This window comes from Argiope bruennichi, chromosome 11 (assembly GCF_947563725.1).
Source record: "Argiope bruennichi chromosome 11, qqArgBrue1.1, whole genome shotgun sequence".
NCBI classification, from domain to species: domain Eukaryota; kingdom Metazoa; phylum Arthropoda; class Arachnida; order Araneae; family Araneidae; genus Argiope; species Argiope bruennichi.
In genome coordinates, this window is record NC_079161.1 from 38,961,888 (window position 1) to 38,980,191 (window position 18,304).

Here is an 18,304-nt window from a genome sequence, read left to right on the forward strand (position 1 = left end):
AGATCTTCCGGAACGTTGTTTCTGAATAGTTTTATCTGCTTAGAACTTATTTCGAATTCTCTTAGGAGGGACCTACTAAGTGGTTGACTATGAAATTCGATCCGAAATGGTCTGGCCACTCCTAACTTGTTTTTGCACTTCCAGTAACACTTTAACCCAGTCTTTATTTCTTCAAAACTTAATCTGGATTCAGCCATTACTATTAAATCTGCAAATAAATAAATAAAATTCAGTGATTTACAGCTGCAAAATTATGCCAAGAGTTCTCGAGACACAGACGTAGTGCAGAGGATATTTACACATTTTTAGATCGATTTCGATGAAGCATTTGAAAAGAGCAGATGTTTTGATACAAAAATATCTGGCAAAAGCTTATTATTGGAAACGAGAAATATCGTGTGTTACTTTTAAATTTATTCTGCTTTCAAAATGTCGCATGCAGACAAACTGAAAGATATGTTTTTGCGCTTTCCGAAGAAAAATTGTTCTACTCTATAATTCAACCAGAAAGAGTGGTCTCTCCGAAACTTTCTCGCATACTCTTTAATAACCTATCATGCCCACGCCAGAGAACGCCTTGCATGGTAATGGCGTACAATAGTCGTGACATATTAATATTCCGCGCGAATTTAGCATTTTTACTGAATGCATCATGTGAACCTTGTGGTGTATTTTGACGATTAATCCCTAGCATGCGATTAATGGTATCCGAAAATCGAATTTTTTTCTTTAGATGCGTTTTTATCAATTGGTTGGAATAAAGGTATGACACAAAACTGCACTTGCAGTCGCAAAATCCCATACAGAATTTGATATATTTAAGTCATTGCGTTTTTTAATTATCGCGTTTACAAGTTTCTGAAAGTACAAGACCGAAAGACAGTCAAAGCTGTATTGTTTTTTGTTTCAAATTTTGTCAGGTGTCTACACAACAGATGTTAATTATGCATACCGAATCTTATCTATCTAGCTCTCTTCCTTTTGTAGTTACCGTGTTAATTTATATTCGAACTAACGGACTTATCCGGAACAGATTTTATTCAAAATTTGATAAAAATCTACAACTTTGGTGTATAAAAAAATTTCAACTGTCTAACTGAATTATCTCTGTCACCGACAGACAGACGGACGTTTTCCAAAAATGCAATTTTCGAACTCGGGTAGGTCTAAAACGTGGTGATGTGTCAAAATCTCGAATTCGAATTTTTTGAAGATTACTATATTTTTTTCTATACTGAAAGTAAAAACGTTGTGAAGTGTCATGGTATTAAAATTTCTAAGCGCGAAATAAGCAACATTATTTATTAGAAAGATAGAAATCAACCATTACTGGTAGTTGAAAAGAAAATTCCAAACAAATTCCAGAAGAAGGAACGTATTGTTTTAAATAATTTTAAAGTCAAATCGTTTTTAAAGAATAGAAAATTTGCCGAAGCACAAATCATTTGCAGTCTTTAAATACATCTGTAGCAACAATAAATAAAATAATAAACCAAGATTTACAACTAAAGAAAATATTTTTTTTAAAAACATAATGTTTGCCAACTTTCATCGAAGCACGTGGTTCAACGCATAAGCAGTATGAAAAATTTAATAGGAGATAAACGGAAATACATTGTTACCTTTGATGAAGCCTGATTTCACCTAACTGACTGCAACAAAAATAGGTGTATTTACTATAGAAATCGAAAAGAAACCAGTGGGAGTAGTCTTTTTAAAATTTTTCACATACACTCTAATAAAGATGCTACCTCAATGGAAGCTGTACATGGCATTGGCGTACAATAGTCACGAAATATTAACTTTTGGCGTGAATTTAAAATTTTTACTGAATCTATCATGTGATCTCTGGCGAGTGTTTTGGCGACAAATCTTTGTTATACGGTCCAAAGTATTTAAAAATCGAAATTGGATTTCAGACGTTGAAAGAAAAATTTGGCATAAAATTACAATTAAAGTTACGAAATCATATACCATATTTAATATATTTAATTCATTGCATTTTTGAGCTATAGTGTTTGCATGTTTCAGATAGTACAGGCAGACAGACACTCAAGCCGTTGATGGTTTTGACACAAACTTTGATAGGTTTCTATATTATAGATGATAAATATTGGTAAATCAATCTAGATCTCTTATTCTTCAAGATAGGTATAGGTTAGATTAAGTTATCAATCTATTTCTCTCTGTTTTGTAGTTATCCTGCTCTTATATTCGAACAGCCGGACAGACAGACTTCTGAATGGATTTTGCTTGAAATTTGATAAAAAACTATAAATTTGATTTTAAGCTTATATACCAAATTTTATCCGTCTAATTCAAAGCGTTGTTATCTTTGACACAGACAGACAGACGGACAGATACACTACAAGCAGACGGACATTTTCCAAAAATATGTTTTTCACACTCAGGGAGATCTAAAACATGAGGATTAATTAAAATCTCGAGTTCAAATTTTTGGCGATTAATTTCGAATTTTTGGCGAGTTCGATTTTTGGCGATTTGGCCTATACCTTCTCTATTTTACGTACACGAGAAAGTAAAACAATGAATTCGTGAATAGGGTCCATTTTTCATTGCGAGTTTTCCGACTGTTAATTACTTAAGAAATGATCACTGTTTGCAAAGTATTAATTGAAATATTCATACTAGTCGTAGTATCCAACTACCACTAAGATATTCAAAAATTTAAATATATTTGTGACTAAATTTTGCCTTTTCACGTTTTTACTTCGTACTCCAAGTAATTTTCAGAAGGCAGTTTCTGGCATTTGTCTTAGAGGCTGCCTATAAATGAGATTGAAAAAAAATAACAGTTGGAAATTTCATGGGTAAATGTATAATGATGCAAACTAATAAAGGTGAGAGTGCTAAATTGTACGTATAGTTTTTTTTTTTTTGTAAGAAATTGGATAAGATAACATGTATTTAAATATTATTACATTAACTCAAGTATGAAACAGTACAGTGAGAAATTAAAAATAAGAAATGGGTAAAAAAAATCTCCTAAATGGAAGAAATTTATAAGCATGATATTTGCGGAAGAATTTGCATTTTTTTTTTCATCCCAACGACTTTAAAGAGTGAAACTCTAGCTACTTCGGAAAGTACCGCCTGCATTTCTTGGGTGAAAAAAAATGGAAAATCCACAGATACCTTTCCAACATATTCCTGCGAAATTTTCTGAGTTTCACCTATGAATAATTGTGAGTTTGATTTATTGAAAAGAACCCTTTCTAAGCACAAACCCACCACAATTGATGGACTTTGGAAAGTATTAAAATGCAGACGAAAATTTTACGGAAAGGTTTCTTTTATTGAAATTACAATGCAGACTTAGAGTCTAGGAAGAAAGGCTATCATATCGAGCATTAAAAAAATTCTTTGCATTTTAAAAATTGATTCAACGGTTCTAGAATCGTTCTATCGTGAGTATTAATACTCACGGTATGTTCGTGTGAAACATAATAATATAACTCAAGCGCAGCACGTGCTCAAAAGATGGAATAAATGTTATTAATTTTTAAAGTTTAAGTAAAGGCACAGGATTTTATTTCTATAATTGCAGATTTGTATCTATAAAAAGATTCATTGTCTGTCTGTCCGTGTTTGTGAACGCTATTTTTCTTTAAAAAGCAACAAGCTGTGTGGGTAAATTTTAAAGTAATTTTTGAACACCACAACTGTAGATTCATGTAAAATTTTCAGTTTGATCAATAAAGCTAAAATATCCAGAAAATATCCTTGATTCTTTTTGCTATATAAGGGGCAGTAGTGAAGTCAGGAATCAAGTATGAATGTAAACAACTGCCAGAAAACTTCGCAACTTTTAAGAGCCAAGTATGTTTTACATTATTTTCAGAATAATTTAATTTCGTGTTTTTGCTGTTTGAATTACAAGGCTACGAATTCAAACGTATTCAAATAAGATTGAATATTATTTCAATTTCGGATTACTTTCTTTTCGTGTTTCATTTTTTTTTTCTTTTCTTTACATCTTCGCAAATCAGCCTGGTTTCCTTTTTTGATTTTGATTTATTTTTTTTGCAGTTTGCTGATTGATTTAGCTAATTGTAAATATCCTGACAAATTGCAAAACGTTTTAGAATGCTTTCAAAATAATTTTGTAATTTTTTTTTAACCATTTAGTTAAAACTACTTTTTGATTAAAAGTCAACTATTTTATACAAGAGATACGGGAACCATCTAGAATGTAACACGCAATCAAATTTTTTTATTTCCGTTTGACATGGTATTTGTAAAATAAAATTTGTTTTATAGATATTAAATTAAAATTAAAAGAATATTTAAAAGAAAATGGTGAAGATAAAGATATATAATAAGTAACTTGATTGTCTAAGGGTCCCCCTAAAAGACTTAAATATAGGAGAAAATGTGGGAAAAAATTATCATCGCTGGCTTTTTCCACCCCAAATCTTTGAAATTAGCTTTAGAATCGGAATATTTCATTTCTTATGATTAATCGTCTTTGCCTTCCACGGAACCGTTACAGTTTAGGTAGGATACTCTACAGAATCATGACGTACCCAAATGGAAAATGACTACTTTGGCTTACCCGACGAAATTTTCTCATCATGAATTTCATCTAAAACTGTGGGTTTAGTCGATCCTCCATTAAGCATGGATCATCATTAATCGTGAATATTTTATTTCACAAGAAAAGCCCTTTTTTTTTCTTTTTTTTCTTTTTTTTTTGGTTTTTGGATTCTTTTTAAATATTTTCTTTTTTTTCCCATTAATTTTTAAAATTTCTATCATTTTTCATAAAAATAAAATGCCTAAAAATAGTATTTGTTGAAATTATTTCTAATCTGTTCAAATAGTTTATTGAAGCATCATTGACCATGAATTTTATTTTCTTGTATTTTCATTAATTTTTTACATATTTCTTTTTCTATGTTACAAAAATAAACTCTCAAAAATGCAATGAAGTTTTTGAGATCATCTCTAAACTAAACTAATAGTTGATTAGAGTATCATTAATCGTAAATTTTTTATTTCGCAGGAAAATTTTATTTCGCACTTGCTACAGTGTTTTTTTTTTTTTTCAAATGAATTAAAAAAAAATGTCTTATTTTATTTCTAATATTTTTTCATCAGTGGATTTTTATATTTTGAGTAAAAATAAAAAGCAGAGTTAAATAGGATTTATACAAATCATGATCGGAATATGGTTAATCTTGAATATATTTTTTCATAAAAAAAAAACCTATTTTCTTTTGAGTGTTTTTTTTTATTATTGGATTTAAAAAAGGTTTTTGATGTCTATGTATTTATATTTTTTTTCGCAAAAACAAGAAGGCTATGGATTATTTGAACTCATACAAATAATTGATTGGACGATCATAAATCATCATTAATCGTAAATATTTAATTTTACAAGAAAGAGCGGTTTTCTTTTGATTGTTTCTTTTTTCTTACTGGTTTGAAATATTTTTTACAAATTTTCTTGCCTTTTAATTAAATTCTTTTGTGTCCATGTATTTATGTTTTCTTCAGAAAAATTAAATATACTTAAAAGCTGCAGATTTTTTTGAAATTGAATATGGTTAATCTTGAATATATTTTTTTTCTTTAGAAGGAACTATTTTCTTTTGAGTGTTTTTTTTAATTATTATTATTGAATTTAAAAAGAGGTTTTTGATGTCTATGTATTTTTAATTTTTTCACAAAAACAAGAAGACTATGGATTATTTGAAGTTATACAAATAATTGATTGGAAGATCATAAATCATCATTAATCGTAAATATTTAATTTCAAAAGAAAGAGCGATTTTTTTATTGTTTTTTTTTTACCTTACTGGTTTGAAATATTTTTTACAAATTCTTTCCTGCATTTCAATTAAATTCTTTTGTGTCCATGTATTTATGTTTTCTTCAGAAAAATTAAATATACCCAAAAGCTGCAGATTTTTTTGAAATTGATTGGACAATTAGATATACAAATACTTGATTTGAACATCATTAATTATGAATGTTTGATTTCACTGGGAAAAAAAAGGGTTTTCCTATAAAAATTTGAAATTTTTATTATTGGATTGCAATTTTTTATGTCTTTCTTTTTTAAATTTGTTTTTCATGATAATAAAATAATCCAATAATGCTGCTGTGTGCTGGACTTCTATAATTGGCCAGAGAATATGTGTAGCAATTTTTTATGTGTGTATGTGTAAGTATATGGAGGTTTCTGACATTTTTCCTGATTTCCTATGTTTTCGAAAGATCTGGTGCAACTCTTGCTGGTACTGTGGTTCTAGAGAGTGTGTCCATGATGAGTTTGAGCTTGCTTTTATAAATTTACCACCCATTTAATTCAATTTTTGAAGCTATGAAAAAAGGAGTAATATAAATGTTAAATCAAGGGGAAGGAGTATCGAGTAAGGGTCCTGAGAATTTTTATTTTCTGGGGACTGTTTCATGAATAATTGTTCTTTTCCAAACATGAAAAAGAACAATTCAGTTTTGTACTTCCATTTCATTTCTGAAAGTTAAGTACTCGAACTCATTAATTTAAAATTATGTATCGTTCAAATTTCAGAACACCAATTGCATGATTTTTTTCTTCTTTTTCATGTTTTCAAATTCGTCTGGTGTGGTGAAACTTTTATTGCGATTGGCCAACAGATTCATAATTAATAGTTATGACAAACTTGACATTATACTAGTATATAGATTGATATTATAGTGTATAAATATAAATTAGATGATTTCATTGAAAAGACGACTTTTGGCAAAAATATTGAATATATTTTTATTCACTATTCATAATTTTTGAATAGTTTTTTTTTTTTTTTTTTGAATAAAACCATTTATATTTTGTTTTTACATTTATTCTTGGAGAAGTTATGTTCATTTTTATATTTATATATATTGTGTTTTTAATGCTGCTTTGTATTTTTAAATAACATTTATTCAAATTTCGGCAAAATCTTCATATAGAGGATGTCATGAATTAAGTTCTAATAAATATCCTTTATCCAAAGTTGGTATCAAAATTTCTCAATATGTTCTATAGTTCCTGAACTACTAGATAAGCATTTTGTTTGTTCGATTAAAAAGATTTTATAATAAATCCTACAGGATCAAATTTTTTTTTTCTTTTTGAAAATTCTTTGTTATTTATTAGTTGAGTATTAATACTGACAGAATAAATAATATTTAATTCAAGAATTGTTTCAGTTCTTCAGAATGTGGAAAAAATATGAAAATTCCATATTATTTACCAGTTGAATTGTAATATTAAAAGAATAGATAATTCTTAGTTCAAGAATTGTATTAGAATATAGTTATTTAATGCTTCAGAACGTGAAAAAAATTCCGAAAATTGTATATTATTTATTAGCTGAATGTAATAATGAAAGAATAGATAATTCTTAGTTCTAGAATCATAATATTATATGATTATTCAATACTTCAGTTTATTAATAAAAAATCTAAAAATCCCTTATTATTTATCAGTTGAACTGTAATATTGAAAGAATACATAATTCTTAGTTCAAAAATTAAATAGTATATTTCTTAAATTAGTTTCAAAATTTTGAAGAAATTCTTTAATAAATTTCTAAACTATAAGATCTTTGTTTTATAAATCTTTTTTTTTATTAAAAAAAAGAAAAACAGAAAAATTAAAGTTTTCAAAACACTTTTGCTGTTAACTGATATATTTTGATTCGATTAGTTTTACTTTTAAAATTCTATTTTATATAAAAACGCATAAATGTAAGCATTATATAAAATTTTTTCATTATTCCGAACCTAGTCATATACCTTAAAAAGTTTTGTAATTGTTTTGGTGTTTTATTTGTAAAACTATTTTTAAATTTAAATAATTTTTTACGAGACATTGAAATCAACGCTCTTGGAGGTGATCGGTAAATAAAAGTTATGTTATTTAAGTTTTTCATACAATTTTATATTTAAGAGATGATTATATAGAAATGAAATTAAAATCATTGAAAAATGAGATTTTTTTGGCATCATGGAGGAAATGTGGGTCCCAAATTTAATATTACTTAAGGACCCCTACAGCACTGGGGTAGCACAATTAGGTTCTAAAGATATTGATGCAATAATAAATTTTCGCCTTCAAAACAACATCGATGTGTCTGTCTTCTTAAAGTCTTTCAGCCAAATTCGTTGCAATAGCATCGAAACGTAGCAGAGCATTAAAGTGTATTCTACTTGCTTTAAATTTATGTTTGTGTTTGCCCAGTTTTGTATTTGCCCAGAAAAAATATAATTTTCTCTATTTCCTTTCTATTTTATTCATTTTTCCCGTCTTATAATATAATCATTTTCTTTCTTTAAAATAAATTGAATTGAAAAGAATCTATAAATACAAAATATATATACCGAAATATACTGAATATATAAGTATAAACAATTTGAATATGTCTATCAACTTTTGCATCGAAAATCCTTTTCTCGTGCCTTTAGAAAATTTTAAATGCGCCATTTCCATATCAAAGCTAGTCTTTATTTATAAATGCTTTTATTAAACTTGAATTGTTTTATATTTGTAACAATGATGGAATTTACTGATTGAATTTTTACTCACTTATTAATGTGCTGGGATTTTAAAATATGATATATGTATCTATTTTCATTGACAATACGCTATTTTAATATTTTCAAAATACAATTATTAGTTAATGTATTTACATTTTCAATCTGTACCTGCATTAGTGAATTTTATGGAATAGTTGGTTTCAAATTCAATAATATTTATAATAAATGTTTAAAACAAGAAATCTCCAAATTTGTTTGATAGTAAGTTGTGGATTGTACTGCTTTCATATCTGGGAAATTTTTGATCTCTCTATCCATAATTTAAAACAAATGAAGAAATTTGAATGAATAATTAATTTTTCTTATCTTTTTTATAACAATTTTTTATCGTAATCGATTTTCTCTTGTTTTGTTGATAGTCTTACAACTGTGTTACAACTTGGAATTAAAAAAATTATTATTATTATTATTATTTTACTTTCTTTTATGCGAAGTGTAGTAAAAACATTGCGATTGTCAACAAACTGGGATTCGATCTGAGTCGAATCTCCACGTTTGTAACGTAAACAGTGGCTTATCTGTAAACACATTTATACATATTAGTAATTCTATGTTTCATTTTCTTTGTTCTGTCTTTTCAGCTTTTTAATATATGGCTCGCTCAATTTTATGTTTCGGATACGTTTTTATATCACCTAACATTTGGTATTGTAAATAAATTTCATTTGAGTTTTGTGTCAATTTTCTTGCATATTATAATGTTTAATTTTTTTCCTCGTAGTCATTTCTACGCGGTTCAGAACTCTATTAAAATTCATTCATTTTTGCAGACCTTATTATTGCTTGTAAATATTAGATATATATTTATATTAGTTATATTATATTCGTTGAACTTCCTATATATTATTATACTTTAAAACTCATCTGCTCTCTGTTGAATTTTAAGTGTTTCAAAATTTACTATTCTTGATTTATTATTTTTTCGACACATTTTATTAGTATCAAACAAATAATAAATCAAGAATAATAAATTTTGAAACACTGAAAACTATTATATTAATTATATTATATTCGTTGAACTTCCTATATATAATTATACTTTAAAACTCAACTGCTCTCTGTTGAATTTTAAGTGTTTCAAAATTTACTATTCTTGATTTATTATTTTTTCGACACATTTTATTAGTATCAAACAAATAATAAATCAAGAATAATAAATTTTGAAACACTGAAAACTATTATATTAATTATATTATATTCGTTGAACTTTCTATATATTATTATACTTTAAAACTCATCTGCTCTCTGTTGAATTTTAAGTGTTTCAAAATTTACTATTCTTGATTTATTATTTTTTCGACACATTTTATTAGTATCAAACAAATAATAAATCAAGAATAATAAATTTTGAAACACTGAAAACTATTATATTAATTATATTATATTCGTTGAACTTCCTATATATTATTATACTTTAAAACTCATCTGCTCTCTGTTGAATTTTAAGTGTTTCAAAATTTACTATTCTTGATTTATTATTTTTTCGACACATTTTATTAGTATCAAACAAATAATAAATCAAGAATAATAAATTTTGAAACACTGAAAACTATTATATTAATTATATTATATTCGTTGAACTTCCTATATATTATTATACTTTAAAACTCATCTGCTCTCTGTTGAATTTTAAGTGTTTCAAAATTTACTATTCTTGATTTATTATTTTTTCGACACATTTTATTAGTATCAAACAAATAATAAATCAAGAATAATAAATTTTGAAACACTGAAAACTATTATATTAATTATATTATATTCGTTGAACTTCCTATATATTATTATACTTTAAAACTCATCTGCTCTCTGTTGAATTTTAAGTGTTTCAAAATTTACTATTCTTGATTTATTATTTTTTCGACACATTTTATTAGTATCAAACAAATAATAAATCAAGAATTATAAATTTTGAAACACTGAAAACTATTATATTAATTATATTATATTCGTTGAACTTCCTATATATTATTATACTTTAAAACTCATCTGCTCTCTGTTGAATTTTAAGTGTTTCAAAATTTACTATTCTTGATTTATTATTTTTTCCGACACATTTTATTAGTATCAAACAAATAATAAATCAAGAATAATAAATTTTGAAACACTGAAAACTATTATATTAATTATATTATATTCGTTGAACTTCCTATATATTATTATACTTTAAAACTCATCTGCTCTCTGTTGAATTTTAAGTGTTTCAAAATTTACTATTCTTGATTTATTATTTTTTCGACACATTTTATTAGTATCAAACAAATAATAAATCAAGAATAATAAATTTTGAAACACTGAAAACTATTATATTAATTATATTATATTCGTTGAACTTCCTATATATTATTATACTTTAAAACTCATCTGCTCTCTGTTGAATTTTAAGTGTTTCAAAATTTACTATTCTTGATTTATTATTTTTTCGGCACATTTTATTAGTATCAAACAAATAATAAATCAAGAATAATAAATTTTGAAACACTGAAAACTATTATATTAATTATATTATATTCGCTGAACTTCCTATATATTATTATACTTTAAAACTCATCTGCTCTGTTGAATTTTAAGTGTTTCAAAATTTATTCTTGATTTATTATTTGTTCGATACATCTTATTAGTATCAAACAAATAATAGATCAAGAATAATAAATTTTGAAATACTTAAAACTAACTATTATATTAATTATATTGTATTCGTTAAACTTACTATATATTTCTATACTTTAAAACTCATTTGCTCTGTTCAATTTTAAGTGTTTCAAAATTTATTATTCTTGATTTATTATTTGTTTGATACTTTTTATTGAGTATTTATTACTATCTGACCTTTTTTTTTGCAGCAGTATTGTTCACTTGAAGGACTATCCAATGCTCTAAACCTAAAAAAAATGAGCTATCTGTGTTTTAAACGAATGAAAATCGCAGCACATTATCTAGCACAATAAAAAAAATCTGCATTCATTGTACCTTAAAAACAATGTAAGATACAATTAGTGGTACAATTACAATAATTTTGAGCTAGACAAATAAAATTTAGCATGCTGTTTTTGTATCAAAATTTTGATTTTGTAACAAATTTTGGATGAAATCTGTCTGCCTGTCCATCTGTGTGCATGTGAAAACGATAACACTCAAACGCAATGAATTTTGCATATCATTTTATTACCTATAATGTAAATTTATTTCCGATTTCGGATCAAATCTATTATTGGATTGACTGACTGTAGTTTTTTTCCTTCGTGTGTCCATGAATGGTGACCCAAACACGCAATGAGGTGGTTAAGGAAATTTGACATGTAGTCTTACCATTAAACATACAGAAAAAAAAAAAAAGACAAATTTCGGACCAAATCGTAGAACTGAAAAAGGTCCTGTTCTGAAGTGGACACTCAATTATCAACTTTAAACTTAGTTCAAAACAGATTATAATCAATTAAAAATTATAATTAGCGGACTGTCATTTATAATGGATTATTTATAAATTAAGGGTAGCACAAATGGTTATCATTGCATCGAAATTTACAAGAATTTTAGGATCTTGTCAGATTTTTCGAAATACAGTCTATCTATTTCTACTTATATAGTCTATCTCAAATAATACAGTTTTCTTATGCAGTCTACAATGAAAAACAGTCAAAATCTATCTCATAATAATGATGAATATATGAGTATTCGGTGTCTAAATCTGTGTGTTGGTACGCTATTTGATTTACACTTGACTAATTTAGCACATGTATATTTTGGAGGGTAAGAATGTGCACCTCGGAATGATTTTTAAAAACTTTTAATTATAATCTTAATTAATTAAAAATTAAGCCAAATTTTAGCATTCCTTCGGTAAACTACGAAAATATTGCAACACAAAAATAAATTTTACAAGATTTTAAATTTTAAACAATTGTCTTTTTAGTGATATCTAGTTAATAATCACACCAATTTTAGCTGAATTTCGACGATTTTTTCAAAAATATTTTTTTTTTCTGATTTCCAACAATAGATTATATTATTGTCTTGAAATTCAAAGCATTTTCATTATTTCGTCAAGGACTTAATCGCAGGATTTTCTTCCATTGTTGAAACTAAAAAAGAAGGATTCCGTTTAATATCTGTGTAGTTTACAAGAAAAATATAAAAAAGTGAAGTTACAATATAGTCAAGTTTAGAAAGTCAGCAAGATGAATTTTAAATGGATTATTAATTGTTTTTCATTCCATGTTATTAATGGTTCATTTAAAAATTAAAAAGCCAAGCTGTTCACAATAGAGGTTGAAAATTAATAAAATTATCATAAATTGCATCAACTTTCGTGATTAAACATGTTTATTTCAAGCATTTATTTAAAAACATTTATTAAAAATTAAATATTTATTTAAAAAAATATAATTAATTAAAAAATAATCAAAAACAAAATCTATTGCAGAGCATCTAATCTATACTTATAATAAAGCTCAATGTGTGTGTGTGTGTTGGTGCTCTACAGGCCAGACCGTTCGACCAACAGCTACGAAATTTGGCACGTGTATACCTTGGAGGCCGGGAATGTGCACCTGGGGGTTATTTTTTCGAATTTTTAATTAAAATTTTATTTATTTAAAAAATAAGCGAAATTTTAGCGTGTTTCTGCTATAACTTCCGAAAATATTACCGCACAAAAAAGATCTTTACATCAAGTTAAAGATAAAAAGTTTATCTTTTAAATGATACCAATGTTTTAACCTTAAAATTAAATTTCTATTTTTAATTAATTTTTAAATAAATAATTTAACTATATTTTTCAACAATTTTTTTCGTACAAAATAAAAATAAAATTTAAGCTGCACGAGCTCTTGAGATATTACATAAATTAAAAACGATATTCTTTAGTGCCCATAAAGTTTAAATGCTGAGTGACTCTATTTTCAGTAATCAGATTATAAAAAAAAATGCTTTGTTTCAGTAAAAAATATTATTATATTAATTGAAAATTAATTCTTTCCACTTTAATTTAAAGCATAAATTCTACGGGTGCTAACAGAAAATTAGAGAGATACATATTACGTTATGACTGAAGGCCTTTATAATATTATGAATGAATTATATGACAATCAAAATTTGAAGTTTTAAAATATTTTGCTGAAGAATCTATTAAAGTAGGAATTGCATAAAATATTTAATTATTAAAATTTTAACGAACATTAAGATTGGCGAACCGGCTGGTCGCCAGAGGCGGCTAGTAACAAAATAAACACAACAAAAAAAATCGTTTTCAATAAAACTGTTTGTAATAAATTCATGCTTCAAATAAAATAAATAAATTCATTGTAATAAATTTATTTATTTATTTATTTCAAGCGATCAACTTATTTGTAATAAATTCAGCTCTTGATAAAATCCATCTCTCAAAATTGTTTGAAGTTGATTATTTGAAAACTTTAAACTACTATATAGTGTAAATATTCTAATGTATATTGTTCGTCTAAAGTACAAAAATAATGTGTTTATTTTCCTCTTATAATATTCTAACTATGAAAGCAACTTATCAGAAGTGTAAGTTTATAATATTAAAAAAAAAAAATTCAAAATATAATCCAATATATTTCCAACGTACGTATTTAGTTCAGAAAAGTGCAAGGTTATTTACATCCTGGATTTTAAACGAGCAATTCTTGTATACATATATAAAGTTATTTATTTCGTGTATCTCAGAAACTGCCCTAACGATTCGAATAAAATTTTATATTTAGATAATATTTTGCTTTTTAATTTTATCTATATAAGTTCTTTCCTAAGAAAAACGCGATTTTACACTCACAAATTTTTTTATAACTATTAGATGGAGTATATTCAGCTTCCATTTCGAGATATGGATAATGTAGAATGCTGGCTAGAACAATAAAAATGACGCGTGTGTTGCTTGTCCTCGGTTTGAGTCGTGCTTTTTGCTTTATTTTTTTACTTATGTATTTATATTTAATATTTTTGCTTTTTTAGTTTATCTATATAGATGTGTTTCCAGAAAAAATGCGATTTCACACACACACACACACACACACACACACACACACATTTTTTACAATTATTAGAGCCTTTTTTATCTGCTCTCATGCTGACAACATCATGTAGCGCCATCTCGGACCCGATTTCACCATGATACAATTGAGTATAGTTTCAAAAGTATAAGTAATGATATATACTCTGTAAAATGAATACTGTGCTATAGCAGATTGTTTCAAATAATATGTTTAACTAAGTGCATTCATTATATTTCTTTATTTAAATGATTAGTTCATATGTAGGCAAGATTGAAAAATATTCATATGTAATCAGTATGTAATTCATATCTAAATATTTTATAAAAAAACAATTAAAAAAAACTGACGGACGAAACTTGGTTTTCCAGAAATCAACATATATAGTAGCAATAACAATCTATTTTCTTTGTGTTGCCCAAGTCAATTATTTATGTTAAAATTTAATTTTCTTAAAAGAGAAAGGAACAAAGAAAAAAACAGAACTGAGTTCAAAGTTTTATTTTTAAACACAAATTGCGTTTGTAGCAAAAATATATATACAGCGGCAAATCTGTCTTTGATTTTGTCCTTGATATTTATCCTGCTACCTTCAAAGTGATATATGAAGAGATAAAATACTCCAGACGTCCTAGAAACGGTAAATAACATCTCACAAATACACACAAGAAGATTTAAAAGTAGCTGTTACTTTCTTCGAAAATGACTGTCATTATTCCATGAATTATATTGCACAACAACAGAAAAGCAGCGATGAACAGATTCGCACGTGGAATAGAACAGGATTTTGAATCTATATTTAACAGATACTTTAAGGAGTTTATGAATGGCAACACTGACGAAAATCCAATCTTCTACGCTATTGGTTGTAAGACAAAGGTAAATATTAGATGAGATATATCCAAAAAGGGGAATGGCAGTGGAAATGGATAACATTCAAAAGGATTTGGATGACCAAAATTATGGATTTAAGAAGATTGAGGAGATATTTAAAATGTACACATATTTACGTTTTAATTTCATTAATTTTCTTCTATCTCTCTCTCTTGTTTCTTGTATGTTCCACTGGTGGTTGGAACTCTATCCAAAAACATATTCGATTCCAAACGAATTCGAATGTTCCATTCGAAGATTTAGGGTACCACCAACTATTGTATTTCATTCAGCGCATGATGTTGTGAGGTCTTCTCAGATCGTCTATGTTCTCATCGACTTTGTCTGTCGAAGATATAAAAGTTGGCTTATCGTCACTGTAGTGGACACCACCTGAAGGGGCAAGCGCTGGATTCTCGTACATACCTTTCCACGCCCTCTGTTCTTCCTCGTGTGTATAATAATGAGCAATATGGCGTTTATAAATAATAATTATGACCAAAATGATGCATACAATGACAACTATGATAGATACTGCCACTATGAGGCCTACTTGAGAAGTATACACTAGATAGTGGCGGTCGTATTTTCCAGCATGACAATACAGCGTTTCTGGAGGTATGTCCTTTACACAAATGCCGGATCTGTCCGCTGGAGAGTTACACTGAACGCAATTTTCATTAGAGCAATTTGGATCGAAGAATTGTGACTCGTTAAGAGCGTGGTAAAGCGGCATGATGAGACAACCAGAGCAATCAATAGGATTTCCTTTCAGATGCAAGGTCCTCAGAAAGGTCAAGTTGGAAAAGGCTTCCAGAGTGGTTTCATCTACATGAGAAAAGAGATTGTAGCTCAGATCCAGTTCTTCAATATTCTCCAATTCCAAAATCACAGATAGCGGAATGTCAGATAGACCATTTCTGGAAAAGTTGGCTAGTCTCAGATTTTTGCAGTAATCAAATAAACCTGGGGACAGATTCTTAACCAGGAGATCTGTAGCTTGGAGAATTTTCAAATTCTTAAGTGGATGCACCATCGCATAGAAGGCCTGGTTTCCTAGATCGTTGTAGCTGATATTCAGAATTTCCAGAATATCCGAGAGTGGCTGAGTTGTTTCTTCAAGAACGTATTCTAGCCTATTATGGGATAAGTCCAACATCTTGATGGAGGTGTTGGTGAAGGCATGTTCAGACAGAGAGGAAAGGTTATTTCTGGAAAGTCCAAGAATCTTGAATTTGTGTCCATGGAACGTTCCTTCTGTGATGCTTGACAGCACATTTCCATCCAAATGCAAAACTGAAAGATTCGGGAGATGTCGAAATTCAGATGGTGCTAGAGTCGTAATGTAATTGTCGCTGAGATCCAATTCTTCCAGAAGGGGAAGTTGTTGATACACAATGGGGTGGATTTCAGACAGTCTACATCGGGCCAGTTTCAGAACTTTGAGAATCTTGACATCCTGCAAGTTCTCTGGTTCTATTTGGCCAAGGGTATTGCCACTGAGATCCAATTCTTCTAGGTTTGATAGCAGATAGAAAAACCTAATGGAAGTATTTCAATTAATTAATAAATAACTAAATTGTAATAATATGAATCAGAACATTAAAGAATCATAGACATTTTACCCCTTTCTAAGGCCATGTAAAGTATACACCTCAACAAACTCATCAATCTTTGTATGCAATTACGTCGCTTGGCATACATTCTGACAAATTGTTGAATAAAGCAGAAACGTAGATGTTCCAATTTCTTATCTCACACAAAATGATGCGTCTAGATTTTGTTATATATTAATTAACGAAATTAATTAATGAATCAAACTATATTTATCTAATAAATTGAATGGATTCCTTTCATTTCTATAAAAAAAGGGATTCAAAAGCGTAAATAATCTGTGTAAAATCAGCATTAAAATTATATTGCAGATACTGGAATAATAACTGTTTATCATTTTCTGTTAAACTTGAAATAATGCGTGAATATTGTACTTTCATTAATCTTTAAAAATAAATGAACAAGAAGTTTAACATTTAAAATTAAATCACCCTTTCCTGATTTCAACTTTTTTCAGTTAAGTTATATCAGCAAAGAATAGATCTAAGAAACTGAGAAAGAATCAGAAAACCATCAAATTTCCTCAAAGAGAGAGAGAGGCTTAAATTTTTTGCCAATTTCCCCCCAAAATATATAATTATTTATGATATTACATAGTAAAGTCTCATCATATGCCCCATGGGGAAAATCTAGTAGATACTTGATAACGTAAGGCTAAATAAAAAAAGAAGAATTTTAAACAAAATATACGCTTGTGCTACGGAAGTCATATAGAAAAATTTAGAATCCACTCATTATGTTCGTAAGAATGCTATTCTATTAATTTATCGCTTTAGATGCATCAATTTTTTCGCTTTTAGGGTTATTAGAAAACGTTAAAGAAGTTGTCACATTTGGCGGTTTATCGCCAACAAAAAGTTACAACTTCCCACGAATATCCGTCATGTACCTGATTCTCCTGTTTGATTTTGAAATGTAAAACACCCATCCTTTTCTAAATATCGACGCATGTGCAGTCTGATGGTTCCTTGATTGTTTAAAACGAATTTAAATTGGTTTTTGACGGGGAAAAAATCTGACCTTGAAAAATTGTTTAATCTCGATTGATTTTGAGATGGTCAATAACCATCGCTTTACTAAATGTTGAATGTTGATGATTGTTAAATATGAGTCATGTGAGAACATGATATTTTCCTGCTGAATTGATACCACGTGATTTAATTTTTTATTATTTTTAATTTTACGCCTAAATTTACGTTAACACATTCTATTTCTACACA

General features: G+C 27.6%; 1 protein-coding gene across 3 annotated transcripts in view; it reads right to left on the reverse strand.

Annotated features, from left to right (window-relative positions):
• Positions 1-15,146: 15,146 nt before the first annotated feature.
• Positions 15,147-18,304, reverse strand: part of LOC129957182 (insulin-like growth factor-binding protein complex acid labile subunit) — a 53,211-nt gene continuing 50,053 nt past the window's right edge. For all 3 annotated transcript variants that reach the window (XM_056069377.1, XM_056069375.1, XM_056069376.1), the window contains one exon: positions 15,147-17,011. In XM_056069377.1, coding sequence (XP_055925352.1) covers positions 15,760-17,011 — 1,252 coding nt within the window. In that variant the 3' untranslated portion in view covers positions 15,147-15,759. The remainder of the gene's footprint in view (positions 17,012-18,304) is intronic.